Here is a 24,475-nt window from a genome sequence, read left to right as displayed (position 1 = left end):
AGGCAAGTTTTGGGCCAATGTCGGTGAAAAAGTCGTTGAATGTTTCTGCGATATGTAGTTTCCCTGAAATGATCTTGTGATCTACACTAATTTGTTTTGGTGAAGTCATTTTGTTGCTGTTTTTATTTAAGATGTCATTAATTACTTTCCAAGTTTGATTAGTGTTTCCATTGGCAGCCTGTATTTTCATATGATAATGTCTCTTTTTAGCGGAATTTAAAATTCTTGTCAACAAATTTCGGTAAAGCTTGTATTTCTTATTAAATTCAATATTATTAGGCGATTTTTTCATTTTACAGAATAAACGATATTTTGTTCTTGTTGACTTTAATAGTCCTTTTGTTAACCAAGGCTTATGAATTTTAGTTTTCTTTATTTTTGTTCTTTTAAGGGGGGCGTGTATTGTAATAATATCATGGAATAATTGATAAAAAACATTATATGCGTGGTTTGGTTCGTCACAATCATATACAGGCTGCCAGGAAACATTGTCTAACTCAGAAAGGAAGGTCTCACGATTATATTTGGAAAAGTCGACATTTTGAAAGGTAGTATTATGATTGAAAATGTGATTAATGTTTGTAAATAAAGCAAAGATTGGATAATGATCACTAATGTCGGTAGCTATAGTTCCAGTTTCAACGAAATGGTCTGTAATGTTTGTGATAATGTGGTCTATTGTTGTGTCCGTGAAAGTGGTGATTCTGGTCGAAGTGTCAATGGTTTGAATAAAGTTATAACTATTCAGGAGAGTCATATAATTAGTACTGGTGTGTGTGTTTTCACTAACATCAATGTTTAAATCTCCCAGAATTATACACTTCTTGTCTCTAACAGACATATAACTTAGGCACTTCTCCAGGCTATCTAAAAATTCATGAATTGGTGTATTTGGTTTACGGTATATTACACCGACAACTATCTTCTTCTTTTCAATAAGTGTTTCAATGAAAACAGACTCACAGTGACAAATGTCAAATGTGTTGATGCGTATAAAAGACAATGAGTTATGAATATACATGGCTGTTCCACCACCTTGTGAATGTGGACGGTTGCATGTGATAAGTTGGTATGAGGGAAGATTGTACAGAGAACAGTCAGAGTCATTACGTAACCAAGTTTCGGATAATGCTATAATGGAGAAATTCTGAGTATGAGTCAAAAATTCTACCATTTCATCAAAATGTTTTCCTATGGACCTAATGTTAAAATGGATTGTGGAAAAAATATTGGTAGTAGCAGGGGGGTGACATATACCTCTTATTGTGTTGTATTTACAAGTATATAGTTAGTTGTACTGAGTAATCCTTAGTTTAGGCGATCAATAGCTTTCATAGATGGTATCACAACAACTTCAGAATGTTCATCTTTCCTTGTGTAAATCTTGCCATTGTTCGTCCAAATAAACTTCCATTGCAGTCTTTTGCGTCTTTCATTCACCTGGTAAAATAGACGCTTCATCACCGGACTTAGACTTTCATTGATGTAGATACTATTGGTAGTATTTTCACCGATACGAAGCAGGTTTGGGGTTTTACCTCGGATATTCCTTCTGGCGTAGTATATCTTATTTCGTAGTGATCTTCTAACGAACTTCACAATAATGGCGGGTGGGACATCACGATTACGACTTGGTAAACGGTGACTGATGTCAATGTCACTTGTGTTGACCTCCACACCAGTCGCAGAAGCTACTTTTATTACAATATCATCGGTGTCTTCACCATCACATTGGGGGATTCCGTGTAATTCTAGATTGTTACGACGTGTATATTGTTGAAGTTCATGAAGATCATCTTGAGTGTGGTTCAGCTCTCTCTGGGTGGTGCTCAGTTGAGCTTTTAGACTAACGTTGTCCGCTTGTAATTGTTCAGCCTCGCACTTGATCTCGTCCATTTGTTTTCGGAAAGTATCGAAATAATCACTAACATATTCAACTGACGCGTGGAGATCTGTTAAACGCTGTTCAACAGAGGATATCTTCTCGATTTGCTTCCCAAAGGTTGCTAGAGTTTCGAGGATTTCACTTAACTGTGTGGTGATATTTTTGTCAGTTGGTGGGTTGGGTATGAATGGATTGGTATTTGAATTTCCCGCGTCGGCCATCTTGCTACGTTTTGGCTGTGGACTTCCTTCACTGCTAGTACTAATGTTGCGGTTTTTTTGCTTCCTGCCTTTCTTTTTCGTCATTTAAACATCCATGTGTTGGCAACAAGGGATAATCATGCACAGCATGCAAAGCTAGGTATGTGTACTCGATCTTGATGGAAGAAAGAGGGAGTAAAGTTGGAGCTCACGCACTGTACGTCCGCTCCGTACACCGCCTATTGTTTTCGGAAACTGGAGCTTGTTCTTTTCCATACCCTCTACAATATTTCCCTCAAGTCCTGTTTCCGTATACAACAACTGGGGTTTGAGTCATGCTGATTCTCATTTGCAATGCTTCCTCAAGTTTCTGTGATGTTGTTCAAATTAATTACCTTGTTCTACAGGCCAACACAAACAACACCTACCTGACGAAGGCAAGGCACGACTAGATGAAGCTGCAAATGCTTTGAAGAAAGTGTATGATCTTTTAGTCAGTGGGATGGTTTCTATCGAATTGCTTGTTAAGATAATAAACAACCAAAACATCTTTGAAACGTTGATGAGGAGTATAAAGAAAGAAATATATTCGCGAGTACTGGTCATCAGGAAACGTGAGCATGTATACCTTGAACAGTTCAAACGTTCTCTATCATACATACGTGATTTCAGCGAATCTCTATCTCCACAAGGTAAGCTAGAATTCATGGTATCATGGCCATATTAACAATACTTTCTATCACATGATGTATGATTAAGCTTTGAATAAATTTAGTGCATATTAGTTACCTGTTTGCATATTAATTTTTTGTTGAAATTTCGTAATATAATTTGCGTAATGAATACCATTAATTTCAATAAGCTATCATCATCATTTTAAAATATTCCTGCATGAAATGAAACATTATACCACATGTATTTATGTCAAGGAATTGTCTCATTTTTTAGTTGATATTCGTCCATATAAATTATCCTTATTTGCATATCAGTTCACGAATATTGTTGATGTTTCATTTGTCAAGGACTTGATTCAAAGACAATACTCTCCAAGATTTATTTCATGAGGGGAATCTGTGTGTAATCATTTGGATTTAATACCTTTATGATCAACTCATCTATTTGGATAATAGTTTAGTTACACTTACACATTGCTCACACATTCTTTATGAAGCACATTATATTAATAGTTTTAACGATCTTTTTTTATTATTTGCGTATTTAAAGAATAATACATCTGATGCGTGATGCGTACATTTACATGCGTGATACGTACCGTGATGCAGTTTAAATCAAAATGCTTGTGTAACATACTTGCGTTATTGATATTATTTAAATGATTTTGTCAATTAAGCTTTTTTTCTAGAGAAGTTACACTTCTTGAACACCGGATTAAAAGTCAGAAGTCTGTATAAATGTCTGGATCAAGTAGTCCTCTATACAACAGTCACATCCCTATATCAACATATTTTCTAACTGTCTACTCTTTCGTTTTTAGTTCACATTTGATGCATCACATACTAAGCTACACAATAGAGTTCCGTATTCAAGTGAAAATAATGTATACACCAAACGTATATGACCATAACCATAAATACATGCTTACAAATAAGTTAGAAACTATTGCATCTACATTTCATGGCAAGCATTATAAAATAATTCTGTTGATGTGTATTGTAATTAATTCATTTTTTTATTCTTATTTTAGTTGACACAGCAGTACTTACCAAAGCTATTGCTCTCATTGATAATGACCAGACCACTCTTGGTACATTGTGCCAAATATCCCCAATTACTCTTGACGACGTTGACATCAACAAACCCACCATAAATCCTGAGATAGTGCCGAAAGAGGTGAAGCAGCTAATAGTTGATATGCCACAGGATATCATCAGCAAACGTGTCTTCATACGACAATGGGACAAGTGGAAAGAAAGTCGTCGGAAAACTAGTTACCATCAGAAAGTGATGTTTGAAGTAGTAGCCATGCTATGGCCTGCTGTAAAGGAGTCTTTGGCGTCGTTGGTAAATCAAATTCACACACATAGTATGACACTGAATGACATCAGGTATTATTTCACCAAGCTGCCAAATGGAAGTATTCGAGATACCTGTGATGTGTTTCTCGCTGATCGTGGAGGTTTAACACCCGACGTTGATTCTTTTCTCGAGATAGTCGGAAGTTATCTACGCTTTCAAGAAGTTGAAAAATCAGCAAAATTAGTGTTGGAATGTAAAGATGTTTTACATTTGCAAGGAGATTTCCAACTGGTGTACAATCTTCTCAATTTAGTGAGTAAAACGTTAACATGCAAATCATTGTTATATACTGTACACAGTATCGAGCACAATACATAGGAGCCATTACACAGTGTTTCAATTCACGCTGTTGTCATCATCATACGACATGATGAGTCGTCTTATGATCGTGACAGCGTGAAATACTGAGTAACGGCTCCTGTGTATATCTTGCTCGATATTAGACAGGTTTGGCTACATGTTTTACGTCACGAATTTCTGCGATGACCTCATCAAATTGTGTGTCAACGCTGGCGTACACAAAGACGGCCTTACGGATTTTACATGAAGACAGCAGCTGATTTAACGTATTAAACCGTAAACATGTGAATTTATTCTCATTTTTAGACAACGAAATCACATCGTATTGTCTATAGATTATACACGTACTTTGTTAGATAGTTATCTCATAGAGACAAACACGAATGCATCCATTGATGTCATTTTTCGTGAAATTGGGTCCTCGATTTGCATGGTCATCCCGAAGCTAAATCTGCAAGGTAAGCCAGAAAGAAATTCAGATTGCGCGTACACAGACGGTTAACGGGAAGCCAAACACTTTTTGCTGGTGAGACCGACACTTGAATTAGAAGACCGATTTGTCATCTTCGGCCACGGTACGTGAGCGTTTACATCGACGCGATTGTGGGTTCTACGCGTTCACGTTCACGTTCACGTAAAACTTGTAGCCGAACCTGTCTACTGTGTTATTTACACCGCTCTACATACATATGCATTGAGCACCCGGACTATTTACTCCAGCACAGTCATTTTACATTACACTGAGTTTATGTATACTAAAGCCTGTAGTGAGAAGTCTGTCTGCCTGTGTATGCGAGTATTTTCATATATAGGCCAAGTCTATACTGGCTACAAGATAGGCCAACTACTTTCTAATCTGTCTTATTGATAGATACACAAAGAAGATGATCCTATGAGTAGTGTTACCCAAGACTTGATCGACTGTAGCAACATCTTACGCGATTTTGATGGGGAGAGGTATGACTGTCTCAGTGCTTTACTGGATTGTAAAGAAACTATTGACTGGTGCAAGGAGGTAATGAAAGGTTAGTTAGCAAGCTGTCGGTCATTGACCACAAATATGTTATGTACAAGTGATGTAAAAATAAGGTTACTATTGAATTGGTTCAACTCTCAACACCCAGTAATTGCTAGCTGGCTTGGTTAACTATGGCAGTGGACTTTGCGTTATATTAGCTAAGGTTCATGCCAATGGAAAATAGAGCAATATCATTTTATACATATACACTGCTGCATAGTTTGGGATTCAAGCTGCTGGTGGTTTGCGTCATCAGACGCCATTTGGATCTGAATAGATTGATTGACACAAACCCTGAATACTTATGACTGACATTGTGTATTAAAACAGTCAGTATATAATTCAGTCTTTTCTTAAAGCTTTATATTCGGTATATATTCCACAGACGCAAGTCAAGTCAGAGCGTACACCAGTTTACTGCTCAGAGAGGTTGAAGAAAGTGACGTTGATATGGATAAAGTGGCCATGTTTCAAGGTGCTATTACTGGATACTGTCCCTTAGTGATTGAACTAGCAGTAGAATCAAACTGGAACCAATTTTTCGATGCCTGCAAAGCTGTATGGACATCATTAGATAGTGATGGGGAATTGTCAAACAAGTTGGTACGTATGCATGTAAAACTAAAGACTGTTCACAGATGAAATGCATTTTTCCACACAATTAGGTTCACAGCCCAGGTACGATGGGTTGCTTGCTGGCCAGGACAGATTTCAGTGTTCATGATTCGAATAGCACACTACTCCATGTTATAGGTCCATCACAGACAAGACAAGATTTTACAGCAGTGAAGTGTCCTGAATTGGCCACACTGTCCCTTTTTATAGTATGGTATATATATTTACCAAACCAGCCAATTGGTAGTTAAATATGCCAATTCACTACTAACCGATTTTCATACAAGATAAACACTCTCCTCCCCAGCCATCTCGTGGGCTATCATGATAAGAACCTACTAACTGATTTACATACAAAGTAAACAGTCAGTGATTTACATACATAGTAAACAAATTTGACCACGGGTCAACCTAAAATCAATGTCCAGTACTTTACTATTAAAACGTCACCCTTTTGTGACACGTTTATCGACCACTTCAGACTTCTCTAACAGTATAACAATCCTGACAAACTGTGGAGACGTAAGAGGTCATGACAGTGGCTAATAAGATGTTGTGAAGTAAATATTAAAGCATCAATAACGATCTGATAACCTATGAAGTATTAAATTGTCTCTGCATATCAGAACCAAATAATGATTCGATTTGGAAAACATCTCCCATCCCCTCAATTTTTACAGATAAATAGTCAAGAGCAGGTACAATGGCTGAGACGGCTCGTAGACGTCCACAGCCCATCTGAAGTAAAGTGTTTTCACCAGATGGAAATAATAAACCATGGAGGGCTATACCATATTACAAATCCAGATGATGATGGCGCCACTCTTGACAAGTACGTTACCCTAGAAGTGACGAGTGACGAAATGGATGCCGAGTCTATCCCTAGACAGTGGTCGCTATCACAATTGAAGGATCTACGCAGTAAGTTGATGCTTGTAGCTGGGAAGGAAGACAGTGAAAAGTCAAATCTGAAGACATACATTGGAGTGAGTAATTTAATATTAAAAATGCATTTAGGTGCTAAAGATTAATTTTGCATGCCACATTTTACCCCAGTCTGTCGGAACTGTCATGGATGAAATGAAAGATTATATTGCATTCCATACACTGTTATATAATAAGAAGGCGTTCAATTTGTATTGGAACTACATTTTTCTAAACACAGATAGTTTCAGGTTCTTTCCAATGTCCTTCATATTTCAATACACCTGCATTTCATTTACCAATGCGCAAGGGAACAGTAATCAAACATCTTGTTTATTTTGTCATTTTGGGAGACATTCAGTTTACATCTTGTTTGTTTTAATCTAGAATAATTAAGATATTGAAGGGTGAAAGATATGGTGAGTGGGTTATACAGCTTTCTTATACCCCGGTTACATCGTTAATAAAGGATTTCCTTTTCTCTCTATCATGTATTATATCAGATGCTTGAACAGATCACACGTCTAGCAAACAACTTCGCAACTCTGAGAGCCAATGGCGACCTTTATTTCTCGGATTCGAAAGTCGATATCTTTTGTAAGCGAAACCCGTCGACAAAGTACAATGTACGAATACAAGTAGGGAAGGAAGATCCAATTACAAGCCAAGCTGACCCTTTGGATATTTTACAGGAGCTTGCAGAGTTTACAGAAGGCTGTATTAGAGAATGGAGGGACGTTGTCAGCAATGCCAGGGATAAATATCATGTCCTCAATAACTTTAACGTCAGGCAGGTAAACACACTACGAAAACAGCTCACAAAGCTCTTACCACAGTCTACGTCATTGACGGAAAGAAACGTTGCGGTCACAAGTTTGGAATTACTGAATCTGGTTGTTTTCGATGATGAAAATACCATCGCGAAGCTACCAGATATTATCGAAAATTGTCTAGAAAATATTGAGGAAAACGTCGCTCTACCACTTTGCGAAGGTGATATAGATTTAACTGCCTTTACAAATTTCTTACGGCAAATGAAAGAAATCGATGGCGTCACAGACAATATCGCGAGAGCTGCATTTCAGGCGTGCAACGGTGACGTCGAGCAAGGTGAACTCTGGTGCATTGACCACCCGACTGAGGACGACGATGACGTCAGCGAAATGTATGATGCTTTCAAGGAAAGCGAATATGCAGATATATCAGACGTCAAGAGTAAAACAGCTTTAGCTGACGCGGTGCGAAGGACCAAAAAGAGGGGTTCTAGAGAAGCGAGGCAGACGAGAAGAAAAGGGCGCGGACACGCAACCAATCTTCTTGAAAGGTAACATTAATGAACGTTCAGCAAGCCAGATGCATTAAACATGTTTTTCAGTAAAGAAAGATCTGCGTTCGTCAAATGCATGTGTCCCAGAACACTTATCATTTTGAAGGGTCGTGTTTGAATATTGTGAGTATCCTATTTCAGTTAATATGGTAACTAACCTTAATTATAACAAAGCTCATATAAAGCTTATTTAGTTTTACATCTTAATGAGTCATTTTCATAATTACTTTGGATAATTGGAACCATTGATATATTAATACAAACTTTAAATATCACATAATTTTGTAGATACGTATTTGGTGCAAGAATATATCAACACTCCCATGTGCACCAGGCTGGTAATATCCGAGATACTCGGATATAAAACCCGATATCAAGGCACAATATCGCGAATCGAAGGCACTGTTGATATTGGGAATATATATTGTTTTTATTTTTTTATAACTTTTAGTGTTCTGGTTCGTCAGCTGGAGGAACATTGGATTAGCTACCAAGTTGATCAAACGATGATGACTAAAGATAATGTCAGTCACTTAAGTCTTGAATTTCTAGCAGTTGTTCTAGAAAAATTGGTGGACATGCAAGGTAAGTCTTCGCTTAAACAGTTTATTTAAATGTCTTTAGTTGAATTATTGTATAATGCATGTTAGGAATGCAGAGAGAGAGAGAGAGAGAGAGAGAGAGAGAGAGAGAGAGAGAGAGAGAGAGAGAGGGGGGGGGGGGGGGGACCGGAGAGAGTCAGAGAGAGAGGGGGGGGGGAGAGGGAGGGATTTCCTGGATTTTCAACATAATTCCTTCGACCTCCCTCAGGTCATGAATAATGACGGCTTCCTAAGATAAAGTGTGCTTATATATTTTATTTTTGTTCTATAAGATCAAGGAGGTAAACATGAGAAAGCTGATTCATCAATCAACTCGTGTGAAAAAGTTGAAAAGGGAAAGCTGTGCATTTTCCGTGTGAAACATGGTATGTTAATTTTGTGCATCAGCCTGTTGGCATCGAATTTTGTGCTCAATCGTAAATATCAGATATTATTTTTCTCTGCATGCGTTTTATGAATTAAAGATACACTTTCATTTATTCAAGTGCTCTTACGTAAGATCTCGCTCTATGCTTACAGGTGAATTCCTCTTAGCTTGCAAATGCTACTTATGGTGTATCAATATCAGTGAGACTGGTCATAGTTTCATGTTGAGATAGACACAACAAAGTCTAGTACCCCTTACACTGTGTTCGCTCTGTATGTTGTTACTGATAACAAAAACAAATACAACTGTAACACAAAATACAGAGCAGACACTGTGTAAGGGATGTTTGTGTGTTATCTTTATTGTGTCTATCTCAATACAGTCACGAAACCTTGTGATCAGTCTCACTGATCTTGATACATCTTTTAATAAGATTTTCAAAGTTTCAAAATTTCCCGTAAAGCTTGGATCGTTTAGTTCCTGCATGTCGGGTACCATGACCCTGGTCTTACTTACAATTATCGATCACGTATTACCGATTAGTGTGGCTCGTTGACTCAGATTTGAGGACAAGTTTGTTCGCCTGCAGGTTGAATATTTGATTGCAGAAGTTCTGAAAGGGTGATAGCAAGTTATGATCTTGGGATCTTAATGGCGTTCTACTTTCAAGAAATATCAAAAATAGAGTATGTGATATTTGTTTTATGAAGTGAATGATACTTTACGTTACAAACACACGGTCAAGTACAAAATATTAATAATCGCCAAATAATATTAATATATAGGCAAATATTTATTTATGCTGTAGGAAACATACTTAAGGCCTGTTGTTCCCTATACTTCAATGGCAACGAACTTCAAGTCCCAGCGAGTGGTGATGTCCTTATCTGCTCAGAAGAGACTACAAAGGAAGATGTGAGTGATATGTAATAGTTAGTCAACGAGTTCAGGAGGGTTGTGTGCCAATAAACGAGGGGGCATAGCGAGTTGTCTATCTTACTTATACTATGGCGTGATTGGCTCAAACGGATCTTCTTCAAAATTGTGTGTAATTTATTGCATGCAAATTGAGTGCTGAGAGTAATATAGGTCACACCCCTAAGAAAGAGTGGGTTATGGCTCCATATAACCAACGGAAATCAAGGCCTCTGATTGGCCAAGTCGGTCTAGCTGTAGTATAATCATTTTTGTCACATCACAGTTTTTGTAAAGTATTTATTGTGCAATATTTACATCAGATGAAAAATGAGTAGCGGGGTTTATATATCATAAAAGCACACCAGTCTATCGACCTACTTTTAGATGTCAAAATCAGTTATTTCATGCTTGTTGTTGCAGAAGTTAGTAAGCAATAAGATAATGGATTGGAATATCTACATAAATATACAAATGTGGTAGCACAGGCTAGGTTATACATAGTTTACAGACATTTTGGCATATGCCATATTACGACATTATAATTCTTATATAGTTGGATCTATTTTGGAGACGCGCTGTCAAAGATTCCTGCAAGTTTGGAAGATTATTCTGCCTCCTGAGCCCAGAGCTGTTACCACACCATATACTGCAATACTCAACTGATTGTTTCAACAGATATTGTCAAGGAAGAACTGGTAAGCTATCAAATTAGTTTGACTTATTCTACAAAGCTATGTGTAGGTTCATTCACCCGTATTGAAATTGGTGTACAGCATACACTAAACCATCGGTACAAAACATAAGGATTTTCCAAATGATAACTTTTGTCGTTCCGTGTCTTGTTGTATTTGTGTATTTTGCTTCAGTGTTCACTGAGATCAAATAGTATATTTTGCTCTCGAAACTTCCATTAAACATCGCGAAAATGAACATAGGAAAGTAAAAATCTATTTACAGACTACCACGTCGCAATTATATGCTCTGAAGGAAGGGACAAATGGATTGCTACGTCATTTGATGACGAGTCCGTCGATGTAAGAACACTAGACTGCTTGAACGATGTACATTTGGGAGAACTCCTACGCAAGTTTCTACAACGGAGGGAAAAACGTCTAAAATCCTCACCTGTAAAAGATTCAGATAGGTAAGCGAGTTGCTAATTCTTTAAAGCACCACATGTACATGGACAGAGCATGCTGGCTTTTTCATCTTTTCCGTCCTCCTGATCAGTCATCTCTCTCGAGTATGACAAAGGGTAACGCCACTCCCGGAAATAAATATATTTTCATAAACTTTGTGTTCCGAGGAATCATTTCACGATTTCACCATCCCATTTAATTTTCACTCGATGTCAAGAAACACTAATTAGAAAATCTTTTTTTTTCTCACCCGTTTTGTTCTTTCACTGACACACCACTGCATCATTTTGTCTTCGCAGTCGTGAGTTTTCAATTGATTATATCTAGATTATATTAGATTATATTAGATTATATCTAATGCATATATATATATATATATATATATATATATATATATATATATATATATATATATATATATATATATATATATATATATATATATATATATATATATATATATATATATATATATATATATATATATATATATATATATATAGTTTTGGTAGTTCCGGAACTCTTTCTTGGTTGTAACTCGGAGTATCACGCATCGTGCGATCATCAGACAACTGTTTTCTACTCTCTGGGTGTGCTGTATATATAGAGTGCAGACAATAGAAATATCATCACTATTGTCTATGTGTTGGTGGGTTGGTGCTGTGTGTGTGTGAAGGTGTTGGTTGTTATTGTGTGAGGAATTGGGTGCGGACAAGTAGGTGTTGGCGGCTTTGATGTTCCGTTAGTTAACGGGTTTAGTTTAGGTGATAGATGCTCTATTGAAGTTGGACAAATAAAACTTATTCTCGTGTCGGCATTTAGATATCAACTCAGTTCTTTTGTTTAGTGTGGAGTTTTTGTCTGCTTAAATAATGGTTAGTTTTTCGGTTAAACACAGGTTGCATCGTTTTGTTTTATTGGTGTATACTCGGTGAGTATCAATCTGCTAAGACAGTGCTCTATACCGCAGGGTTCCCCTTTAAGATATAACTTATAAACAAATCGATGGCGTGTATCTAGATGCACACCGTATCCATTGTATTTTATAAACTCTCAGGAGTTCTACGTTTATTTTGTTTCCGACAGCTTTTGCATCAGAACCATCGCATCGTCTCTTCCTGGAAACGGAAAATCACTGTTGGTAACAGGACTACACGAGAAACTGGTAAAGGAAGGAAAAGCCCAGGAAACCCTCATGAAAATTCCTGTCCATACACAAACAGTTTATTGCAGAGATATCGCCAGTAGACTTATTGAATCTTTGAATGGTGGAGACAAAAGAACCAACATTCCAAGAATATATCACATCGATATATCACCATCTGTAAGTTTCAAGGAATTTTTTTTATTTACACCGAAATGTACTGAATAATCAATTTTGTCTGAGCATCTGAATATTCATGACAGCTGTTTCACAATGAAGTTTATAACATTTTGTATTTATGTATATCTGATATCTCCCATGATGCAATAGCCCATAGCAAAGATATCCTATAAATGGACAAGATCAACTTGGTGTTTCTCTGAAATGAAAAATAATTCTAGGATGATGATGTAAAATCGTGATATGACTCTCCAAAACCCATGTTGTATGAAGATGACTGTATTTCCTGGAATGGGGTTCCCCTTTAAGATCTAACTTATAAACAAATCGATGACGTAATTTACTATACCTATGAAAAATGTCGAAACAATCCCCGCTGTGCAATCAAGTTTTCTAGTAATGACAACTGTAACGCCATATGAGACATGTATTTAAATTAACATTATTAGAATAGTTGAATCAAAGTTTTCTGGAAGTATTTTCACCTGAGTGAAAAGTTTACAAACTCAGCCTGTGCCAATTTACGATATAGCCTAATTACTAAAACTCATTAATTATGCAAATAACTAATTATATTCATTGGATGTTTAGCAAAATCAGTTCTTGATCTGAGGAAATTTGGAATCGATGCAGTATTTTTTTTAGATATCGTGTCCACAGTCAGACAGACAGACAGACAGACAGACAGACAGACAGACAGTCATAGACAAAAGCATAGCACAACCTAAGGTAAAACTGAATGAGTTTTCAGTACCAGAGTTTCTACAATTTCAACGTAAGCTTGAGACTCACGTGGGAAGAAGTACTGGTCAAGACACATAGACCGTTTGTAAATTTGGTAACACTGTGTTCTTGTACATATTTATGCTGTATTTCAGGTGAAATCTGGGATAGACGAATTCATATTTAATTTGGCAATATTGAAACAGCTATCTGATGACAAGGGGAGAATATGGCGACGGCGGACTGTCGATATATACTTCATAGAAGTTACATTACTGCCTTCAAAACACGTTAAGTATCGTGATCGATCAAACAGCATCACAAACATAGTGTACCTTTTATATTTATTATTTAAGATATCCAAATTGAACATGTTGAGACGATAAACACTAAGAATTTCTTAGTTATAGTAACCCACAGCAGGCAGATCGGTAGAATGTCCCTCCCGCATCTGGACGACCATGAGCAGATTACTTGTGGTTACAGACAACCAGTGACAAGAAATTGTCAAACTCGATCTATGATCAATGACTTTATTAGTGATCAATCACAATGTACAGTTGACAATAATCAATTCAAGCTGGAGAGTTGCAGGCTACAATTCTTTTAATGCCCATGACATTGAATTTACAATATAGAGGTTTGACTTTTCAATCCATATACTACATTATGTTATCATGTTTATTGGTTGTCAATTACAGTTATCTCAAACCGGTCAGGATAGGTCTTTACTAGAGATTCTTCCTACTGTTGTTTGCTTGTCACCCTTTGAAGCCTTGGAACACATGAAAGGGAACTCCCCAGAGAGAGAAAAAGGTGAGATTTATAAAAACTGTATGTATGTATGTGTGTGTGTGTGTGTGTGTGTGTGTGTGTGTGTGTGTGTGTGTGTGTGTGTGCGTGCGTGCGTGCGTGCGTGCGTGCGTGCGTGCGTGCGTGCGTGCGTGCGTGCGTGCGTGCGTGCATGCATGCATGCATGCATGCATGCATGCATGTATGTATGTATGTATGCATGTGTCTGTTTAACATAGCAATAGCTAATAGTCTGAAGGATGATCTAAAATCAAGTAAACATTTGTGATGGCGTCAATGTAACCAGGCAAACCTTTCCCTAGCGTCAACTATGCATTTAGGTTTGATTATTCAATTCATATCGATAATAAGACACAGTTTAATTAGAATTATCCAGTCCGTTTATTTGGGAACAAGGCATTGTTGTGAGAAACCATTCTTTTACATATTGTTAACATTTATGTCGCATATATTCTTATAAGTGTCTCAATTCGATGGAACAGGAACAGAAATTAGTGAATTGGACAGTGAAGCCTTCTCGAGAAGACCGTTCCAACACGTGTATTTCTATCTGAGGAATTTCAAAGAAATTTCATCACACGTCGAGCCAGTTGGGATTCAAAACGTCGACACCACGTTCATACATAAATTGAAACACATATTCACCCGGGATCCGAAAGTACCTAAACAAAGGGAGAGTTCGAAATGCTACAAGACAATATCTAACAAGAAAGACTGCACAAGCTGTTTGGAATTAATCTTGAAGTAAGTATTCTTTTGCTCACATTTTAACTGAAGACACATTATCTGATGTATGCCTGTCATGTCACATGTATGGTAAGCACTCGGTCTGTGCGACTGTTTGGTCTGTTTGACTGATCTTTCTGTCATGATACTAGTAATATCATGAAGGCAACATAACAATAATTCGATAGCGCCCATCTTCCACTCTGCATGTTCCCCATCTTAAAGGACGTGTCGCCTTACATGTACAAGACTCCACTACTTGATCCTTGCACCTATCTGGATATGATAGTTGTAAAGGACACACACGGCTTCATTTGCAAATCATAGTATTTTGATTTTAGAAAAAGTCTTTTGAAAAGTGTATAAAAACATGAATGCATACTTTCATAACACAACTTTGTCATACAGCTTAAAGTGACTGGCTTAGATCGCGTCCTGTGGTATGGACTAGTGACCCACATGGCCTTCAATTTGTATAGTTAAACACTGGTCATATTCTATTTTCTGAAGTAATGTACAAAGGAGTCTTTCCGTTGATTTGCTGCGATTATGGAAAGAATATATGCCTGTGTTATAACATAGTAAGCTGCTATTGTTTGATCTCATTAGCTAAGGCATTAGTAGAAGTTTTATTACCCAGCATTCTGTTATGTAGCAATTGTTTCCCAAGGCTGAAAAGTCTAATTTATCCATCTTTACCCTACCTGTGACCCACCTAACCACTTTCTCTGTCCAGGGGTAGAACGAGACGCAGTACCACTTTTGATTGTCTACAGCCCCCAGGAGAGAGATAACCGGGGTAAATTAAGTCAAAGCTGGAATTTCGTCTCATACTCACCACATTTACACATCGTCTGCTCACGATTTACTTTTAATATTTCAATCGTCGAGAATACACGCAAACAACCCTACGAGTATTTACAGTATTCACATATTCTATTGGGAAATTACAGATACATTGGTATACAAGACCCTACATGGGCAGTTTTGCATCATTTTGTTAGCTTTTTTGACTACCAGCTGTGCCAGTGGGAGAAGAGTCCATTCTGTGACGACAGTTTAAGTGACGATCTGCCGGATCTCAGGATATTTGTGTTGAAATTCATATTGATTATTGCACAGGTAAACCACTTTCAATCTCATGGCGATGTTATTCTTCCTTTCCATTCTTTCTTTCACATCAACTCGTAATGGGCAGTTACTGAAAGTCAAACTACAACTCGCGAAATAAAACCAATGTGATTGCTTGCTCGTTGCAATCAGGGACGAGACACGGATCATACAGAGACATAATGTTTTGAGTGTCGGCAACTTGTCAAAGCATAAACACAGCGGAATCCCGGATCCATTGCGTGAAGCACTGCCTTAGCACACTATATGCAGATGAATATAGCGGTGTTTTTTTCGCCGGTTGTACGTTGTCACAAGATAGTGACTTGGTTGATGATCATTTTAGCATTTATTGATATTGTCTTTTATACAGTATACGCATCATTGAAAATTATTGACTAATTTTTTTTCGGCATCACACTTTCGCTTTAGCGCTTTTAGCATTTATTCGCTAAAACTATAAATTACAAGAAAAATTTAAATTACGTAGTGTCATCACAGGAACAACGAGGTGTCGGTAAAGTAATTTCCCTTGCCATAAGGTATGAGTTGATCAAAGATAACGTGCATTTGATATATTACAGGACTTTGCAACACCAAGCCTTGATATATCAGATCGAAGTTTTGAAAAAGATGACCTAGTTAAAGATCTAATGGACATTTGTAAAACCCGTCGACGATGGGAGAATAGGTAATTTATTTTATTAATTACTTAAATTCAGACCAAACATTAAATTTCACTTCTAAAATAAGTAACATTGGCAGCATCATCCTTGCTTGAATAATTAATCATTTAGAGCACAGAACTATATATACCCACAGTACTATCAAACCAGTTACTGGGTTGAAAATCTTTTTCCCAAAGTTACAGTTGTATTTATTTATTTATTTATTTATGTATGTATGTATGTATGTATGTATGTATGTATGTATGTACGTACGTACGTACGTACGTACGTAGGTAGGTAGGTAGGTAGGTAGGTGTATGTGTATGTATGTATGTATGTATGTATGTATGTATGTATGTATGTGTATGTGTGTGTGTGTGTGTGTGTGTGTGTGTGTGGCTATCTGTTGACACGACATCTCAAAAACTGCTGCATCGATTCTAATGAAACTTGCTACACATCTGTCATATGGGAATGACAAAATGATTAGATTTTGGTAAATATCCAATGAACAATTAGTCATTTGTATAATTAATGGTTTTTAGTAATTAAGCTATATCTTTGGGACCCATCCTTCATATAATTTAGTACATACATTAACTATAACAAAGTGCATATGTCCTATAAAGCTAACTTATTGATATAGCTTACTGTTAAATTAATAATTTGCATCATTAATTATTTTCGGTAATTCGGATATATCTTAAGAATGTAAGTTTCAAATTTCATACAGTTTCATATCATTAATTTCCAAATAAGTGGTACATCATGTATAATAGCTATAGTTCAGCCAAAAATCTATGGTTTTGCCCTAATGGGAGGCATTCAGTTTAAATCTGTCTACCTTTACTGTTAGACAGCCTATTTTGCAGATATGTAAATATTAAATTCCTTTCTTTCCTCTTACAGCCCTCACCCATACGTGTTTTTTAATGAAGACGGGTCATCTCTTACTTTCCATGGCTTCCTTGTTCGGGAGGATGGTAGCCTTGCAAGCACTGTGGATATGAAATCAACTGTTTCGGATATCAGACTTGGATATCGATTGAAAGAAGCTTTGTTGATCAATGGGGTAGAATTATCATTGAACTTTGACCACCTTGAAAGGTATTGAACTGTTTCCATTTCTTAAAAAAAATTAATCCATTAAAATCTATTTTCAGCTGCCACGCCGTCCCTTTAAGTATATGTTTGTACTAGCTTTTATGAAATGCAGGATTGGGTGGTGTCCACAAGCATCGGAGAAATAAGAACACACACACACACACACACACACACACACACACACACACACACACACGCACACGCACACACACGCACGCACGCACACATACACACACACACTATAAGAATGACACGTGTTTCCGTTCATTCGTCCGTCTGTCTAACTTCTGTGCTTGTATTTTTGCCAAAAAGGATATAGTAATTGTATTGAAATGTATGTTATATCACTTTCCGTAAGAGATACAGACATCCAACAAATGTATCCGTGCTGATATTCGGATCTGCACTTTCTTCACTTGTAATTATTAGGAAAACAAGGCCTTATTTATATTTAGAATGAAAAAAAAGGTTTGATTGATATGACTATCTTGGTTCACTTATCACATACGATAGATACGAACAACTTCAACGCATGGAAAGAGTTCTCAATCTTCGATGTGCGAAAGACCCTGATCCAAGCTATGAACTGACTTCAGACTGTGTCACGAAGATGATAGCCATTCTAATGCGATTTAGGTAAGACAATGACATTTCTTAGTAAAAGGAACAGCAGATTATCAACGTTAGTATATTTTTTCAGACAGTGCTTGTCGTGTGTGTGTGTGTGTGTGTGTGTGTGTGTGTGTGTGTGTGTGTTTGTTTTATGTGTGTGTTAATAAATCAAAGCAAAAAAACGATGGAAGTGCCAAGGTATTAGATGGGAAAGTTACTCGCGATGTCTAGTTGAGACTTGTTCAAAGCCATGCATCTACGATTTTAGGGCAAAGCCTATTGACGATACACTTAAAACGATTGGGCAGACTGGTCGAATATTTGGTCATTTAAACAACGATCGACACTGGACACTGATTTACAACCACCTGTTAACGCAATAACGAACACGCTGCAAAGTGGACAAGATTTCAGTTACGATAATAGTGTCCTTTACTTTTCACGAATGTTCGAAGATGTATATAACCAAGTTATTATGCTAAGTCAATAATAATATGTTTGGTAGTTGATTACTAATTGTTAATATGTCAGGTTTATGATAACCACTTTCATGATGTGCTTACAGATGCGGTGTCCCTGTGGTTATCATGGGAGAAACAGGGTGTGGAAAGACAAGACTTATTAGATACTTGTGTGAGATGATGAAAGGAGAAGATGGTCCGAGTAATTTCTTCTTAATGAAGGTAATGACAAAACTGCTCATACTATGTAGTGTCATTTTACATGTTGTAGTTAGTTAGTTAGGTAGGTGGGTGGGTGGGTAGGCGGGCAGGTAGGTGAGTGGGTGGTGTAGTCTGGTCGGATAGGGTAGAGAAAAGTTAGGTTAGGTTAATTTAAGGTAAGTATGTAGGTAAGTTAGTCTGTGTGTAGGTAAGTAAATAAGTAGGTAGGTAGGTAGGTAGGGATGGGTGAGTGGAAAGGTGGACCCATCTGTATATGTTATTCTTTTGTTCTTTAGTTTCACATAACTCAAGCATATTTACTGTATATTGCTTGTGGTACGATTTATTCAAGGTCCAATCTATAATTAATGATGTTACTTTGTAACAGTTGGGGGCATTTACAGAGCAAAGAAGGATTTACCTGAGATGTGCATCGTTGTGGTATTAGGCAACGCTTTGCCGTGGTATGCTGCTCAATAAGGCATGACATGGAATTTCAGATTTTATTATGTATGTGTTAATGTTCTCTTTCAAATAACTACATGTTTTCACTCAAAGCCCAAATGCCTAAATTATTGATGATTAACAATTAACAATTAAATTATTAACAATGGATACAGAAAGTATATGTTGGGTAAGATGAGGTGGTGGTGGTGGTGGTGGTGATGATGGTGTTATGCATTTACAAGAAAAATGTATTTATCAGATCAGATGTGTCATTGTGTCTAGTTACTAGTATGAGAAATCTTAGGTAAAGGTAGTTTACTAAGGGTCTATATAAGCGTACTATTATGACACCAAAATCACCAATGCGTGAATTTGCCTACTCTTTGTTAATATATGATGGTTTTTAAATCCAATGTGCTTCTAAACATTTTAGGTTCATGGTGGAACAACATTCAATGACATAGAGAAGAAAGTAGAGTTAGCTGAAGAGAAGGCACTGGAGAATGGAGATGATGTATATACCATACTATTTTTCGACGAAGCTAATACAACCGAAGCTGTTAGTCTTATCAAGGAGGTTATGCTTGACCGTACCGTCAATGGTAGACCTCTGAAAACAACGTGTCTTCAGTTTGTAGCTGCTTGTAATCCATATAGAAAATTACCAGAGCAGGCAATCAACAACCTCGAAGCCGCAGGGTTAGGTTTTCGAGTCAATGCGGTTGACACACTTGAAAAACTAGGTAAGTTCCGATATACAGTATGGCTTTCTGTCAACCTTCCTGCTTAAGTCAAACCAGGTACAACTAATCAATGCTATTAACATATACATTACATGCGCGCCATTTTCTAAGAGCGTATAAGACAAATTTGCAACTGTGTTCGATATGGTAATAAAGTTATACATAAAAGCTCTCATTGCGAGCCCATTGTGACTACACCTTACCTCAATATGCGATCTATATATTTATAGATAATATGACCCAGACCATAACCAGTGTCAGGATAAAATAATGTCAAATGTGAACCATGACACATCGACGCACTTATAGTATTGGAGTGCTACTCCTATTTTGAAGTAAATTTTGTCCAGTATGTCGCTATACCTCTTATGTATTTTTACAGGAAATATTCCTCTACGTCATCTGGTTTACCGTGTACATCAATTGCCGCCAAGTCTTCTAGCATGTGTTTGGGATTTCGGACAACTCAGTTTACTGTTAGAAGAAACTTACATTAGGAGCATGGTGATGCATGGGGTACGGCTTTGGTTTAACTATTTATATGGCATGTAGGCATTGTTCTTGTAATTAAAGAATTTCTGTAATTTCAAAGGATGGGCATTTCAGCATATGGTATAAGTGGGTATAGAAAGCCCAACACCGTGTGGAACACTTATTGAGAAATTTAAACGATTCATGGCCAAAAAAGCATAAAAAGTGGTGGTGTTCTCCCCCCCCCTCTCTCTCTCTCTCTCTCTCTCTCTCTCTCTCTCTCTCTCTCTCTCTCTCTCTCTCTCTCTCTCTCTCTCTCTCTCTCTCTCTCTCTAACAAAACATCAAACTGATGCAGTGCTGTCTGTCTGTCTGTCTGTCTGCCAGCCAGTATGTCTGTCTACATGTGTGTGTATATACACGAAATATACACACAGGGGAAACGTTCATTTGATACATGTCAACAGTATGAATAAGAAAAATTGCACAATTGCATATTAAACTCATTTCAATCTTTCTTTTACTTGTCCAGATGAAAAATCTGAATGTCAAACTGACTGACGATGACAAAGCCCTGTTGATTAAGGTGCTAGTGGCTTCACATAAGTACATGAGAAATCAAATGGTAAGGTTGCCTCTTCAACTCTTCACTTTGGTAGATTTATCCCTCACTTCCTAGCTTTTCCAGGTTTTAGTCACCGAAGAGGGCATCCGTGTGTGCACGTGTTGATTTGTCCATAACGTCGTTTCTCCGACACACAATATCCGATTTCATGCAAACTTGGCGCAAAGGTTACATATCGTATGGGACACATAGCAAATGCATATGCATATGCATATATGCCATGTGCAAATTTGACCGATTAGCGACAACGTTTGCTGTAAAAAAAATCATTAGTTACAGCATAACTCAAAAACTGTAATGCATAGAAACTCCATTCAAGTGTCTACATACACACATTGTACTATTAGGTACAAACTATCTTTTTGGACCTTTTCAATACAATTTCTTGTATGCTGTAGACTCTTCGAGTCTATGTGTGGCTGTTATTTTAAAGTATTGTCAAAGGTGTACAGAAGAAGAGAAATATATATATATATATATAGATATTACTGTAGGTATATTTTAAAAAACCCAGAATGGCGACAATATTTGTTGTAAAAAAACACAATTTACTACATAACTCAGACACCGTAGTACACGGAGACTCAGTTCAAGTGTTTACCCCGCATGTCATCAGTTGCAAGCTTTCTTATAAGACCTTGACTCTGACCTTCAGTGTCATTTATCATGAGCAAGCCATTTCTTCCATATCCCAGACACTTTTGTAGTATTTATTTGTTGCTACATATTCAGTCACATATACAAATAAAGTATTTGAAGTATAGTGTCTCCTACGAAGATTTGTGGATACTTGGTACTTGGAGCATTTCAAACTCGGTGACGGTACACAGTAGTATCCTTAAAACATTGGGTTTGTTCATTATTAGTTTGTTTAGCCGAACTCTGCAAGGGGTTAGTCAAAACAAATTAACAGATCATCCAACGGGAAATTAGAACAATCATGTACAATTAAAATTATTTAGACCTTACATTCTATCATGTGTTCGAGGTTCGTGAAACTGTATACATTTCAGCGAACATCATGATCAGGCACCCTTTTACGGACATCAAAAACTACTGCCTGAAAATCCCCGGATAAATTTCAGTTGAATTTATTATGAAATATTGATTAATCATTACGATATAATACGGTGTTTTAAAACATTACTGAAACTGTTGTCCCATTTTGGATGATTCCATATCAAATGACTCCTTAAAGAGGTTTGTTATAAGTTTTATTTCATTTACGTTAATTGTCATTATGGAGAAATATGAAGTTGAAAGGTTCACTTTTATTGAGTCAATTCTACTTTGTACTAATTATAAACCCATCTTTTCACTTTAAAAATTCACTCTGTGGAAAGGTGTTTCACAAACCAAGTGTTACAGTTATTCGTTAGGTTTTATAGCTGAGGAACCCCGAAGTGCGTGTCTGTATATCGTACAACTAAAGCGCTTTAATTGTTCTAATGTACCGATAAATGAAATTATGTTCGGTTCTGCTAAAACGCCAGCTATTTCTGAAATCTTTTAACAGGAAGAATGCCGATTTGTTACGCTTCGAGATATCGAACGCGTTATCACTGTATTCACGTGGCTATACACCAATTATGATCTATATAGTCCTGCTATGGATAACAAAGTGTCCGTCAACAGTGGTATACCTGAAGAAATCAGTGGGTCTCATTGGCTTTGTTTTGACGAAGGATATGTCGAGTCACACGTTACGGACGTAAGTAGTATTCACCATACTTTTCTGCTACAAAACTTTTTTGTGAAGAAATGCACACCATATACCATCATTCACACCTTGGGACAAATAATGGCCCCAGCTACACACAATTTCCTCTACAGATAACCTTTGGATGACACCATATGACAATCTACTGAGTTTTGAACTCTTACGTTGCAGTATTATTTATACACGTACGTATCTTACGGGAGGTGTTCATGTCAAATTTGTTCAGAGTATGGTTTACTTATAATCCTATGAACAACGCCACCACCATAACTATGATTCTGCCATTTTAACGTCCCAAGTGTACAGCATAAACAACATCTCCCCCCTCCATTGCCGATTGTAGCATATAGTAATAGTCCTTCACCCTACAATTATGTGGTATTATTATTTGTTATGTATAACGTTTACAATGTCAACAAGACCATGTCCGACATCGTTATGATGCTAGTGTGCAGTGTCAGTCAAGATAAGACAATGTTGCTTGTGAAGTGTTTCCCTAAGCAAATTAAATGACCCGTAATATGGGATATCAATGCGTAGTTCATAAGTTCATAATCTTTGCAGGATTCCTTCAAAGTTAAACGGTGCACGATTCTAACAGCAGGGATATGCTACCATTCATCATTGAAAAACCGAGTAGGCTATCGTTTGTGTATTGCGCCATGTTTTTCTGGCAGTTACAAGCTGAATGGTGATGGGGAAAAATATATAGAGGAAGAAATAACAAGGTACCGTACTACCAAACCAGAAAGACTACGATGCTTCATTTCGGCCACACGATGTTTTTTATATCTAACACAACGTTTTTATTACAAACCAATTGAAAAAATACAGTGCAGTAATAACGCTCACGCATATGAAATGTCAAATGTTATCTCACTGTGAACATAAATAAACAGTTATGTGTTTGAATATTCATTGTTTCATCTGATAGTGATGTTGGTTTGTGTTCACAGTGACACAAAACGTACCGTATTATGTGCTTGCTTGCTATCAGTGTCTGTTAGTTTGTGTTATGTAATGTGTTACAACAAAACGTTGGGTGTACATGTGATGTAAACAATCATTGTGCTGCCTAACTAAAACGCTGTAGTCAATCTGGTATGGTTTGGTAGTAAATTTAAACAAGTACTGTTAACAAACATTTATGATTTTATATGTAACGCTACCATATGCTATCACATAATGATGTTAAGTACATCTAAACTCATTCGTAACACTGACATTTTTGTGACGCGTTGATTGATAAATCATTGATACCTATACAATTATTTCTTAATAACAGTGTTATCTAACTGTTACATATTTTTATAAAGATGATATAGCCATTTCATAACAAAATATATATTACAATCCAAAATATGTATATTATAATTCATATTAAAATGAGCTAACA

At 36.9% G+C, this 24,475-nt stretch overlaps 1 protein-coding gene across 1 annotated transcript in view; it reads left to right on the top strand.

The window, feature by feature from the left end:
- LOC144436804 (E3 ubiquitin-protein ligase RNF213-like) overlaps positions 1-24,475 on the top strand; it is a 71,136-nt gene that overhangs the window by 14,701 nt on the left and 31,960 nt on the right. Inside the window, exons 10-31 of the mRNA XM_078125664.1 lie at positions 2,493-2,777; positions 3,791-4,374; positions 5,294-5,447; positions 5,826-6,043; positions 6,736-7,041; positions 7,483-8,303; positions 8,758-8,891; positions 9,181-9,273; positions 11,151-11,337; positions 12,419-12,656; positions 14,081-14,195; positions 14,654-14,936; positions 15,872-16,040; positions 16,613-16,719; positions 17,606-17,803; positions 18,314-18,436; positions 18,978-19,095; positions 19,955-20,264; positions 20,647-20,780; positions 21,267-21,359; positions 22,876-23,070; positions 23,644-23,807. Coding sequence (XP_077981790.1) covers positions 2,493-2,777; positions 3,791-4,374; positions 5,294-5,447; positions 5,826-6,043; positions 6,736-7,041; positions 7,483-8,303; positions 8,758-8,891; positions 9,181-9,273; positions 11,151-11,337; positions 12,419-12,656; positions 14,081-14,195; positions 14,654-14,936; positions 15,872-16,040; positions 16,613-16,719; positions 17,606-17,803; positions 18,314-18,436; positions 18,978-19,095; positions 19,955-20,264; positions 20,647-20,780; positions 21,267-21,359; positions 22,876-23,070; positions 23,644-23,807 — 5,029 coding nt within the window. The remainder of the gene's footprint in view (positions 1-2,492; positions 2,778-3,790; positions 4,375-5,293; positions 5,448-5,825; positions 6,044-6,735; positions 7,042-7,482; positions 8,304-8,757; positions 8,892-9,180; positions 9,274-11,150; positions 11,338-12,418; positions 12,657-14,080; positions 14,196-14,653; positions 14,937-15,871; positions 16,041-16,612; positions 16,720-17,605; positions 17,804-18,313; positions 18,437-18,977; positions 19,096-19,954; positions 20,265-20,646; positions 20,781-21,266; positions 21,360-22,875; positions 23,071-23,643; positions 23,808-24,475) is intronic.

The sequence above is a fragment of the Glandiceps talaboti genome, chromosome 6 (assembly GCF_964340395.1).
Source record: "Glandiceps talaboti chromosome 6, keGlaTala1.1, whole genome shotgun sequence".
In the NCBI taxonomy this organism is placed as follows: Eukaryota; Metazoa; Hemichordata; class Enteropneusta; family Spengelidae; genus Glandiceps; species Glandiceps talaboti.
The sequence above is the reverse complement of the archived record's forward strand: the minus strand, read 5'-3'. Positions and strand labels throughout refer to the sequence as shown.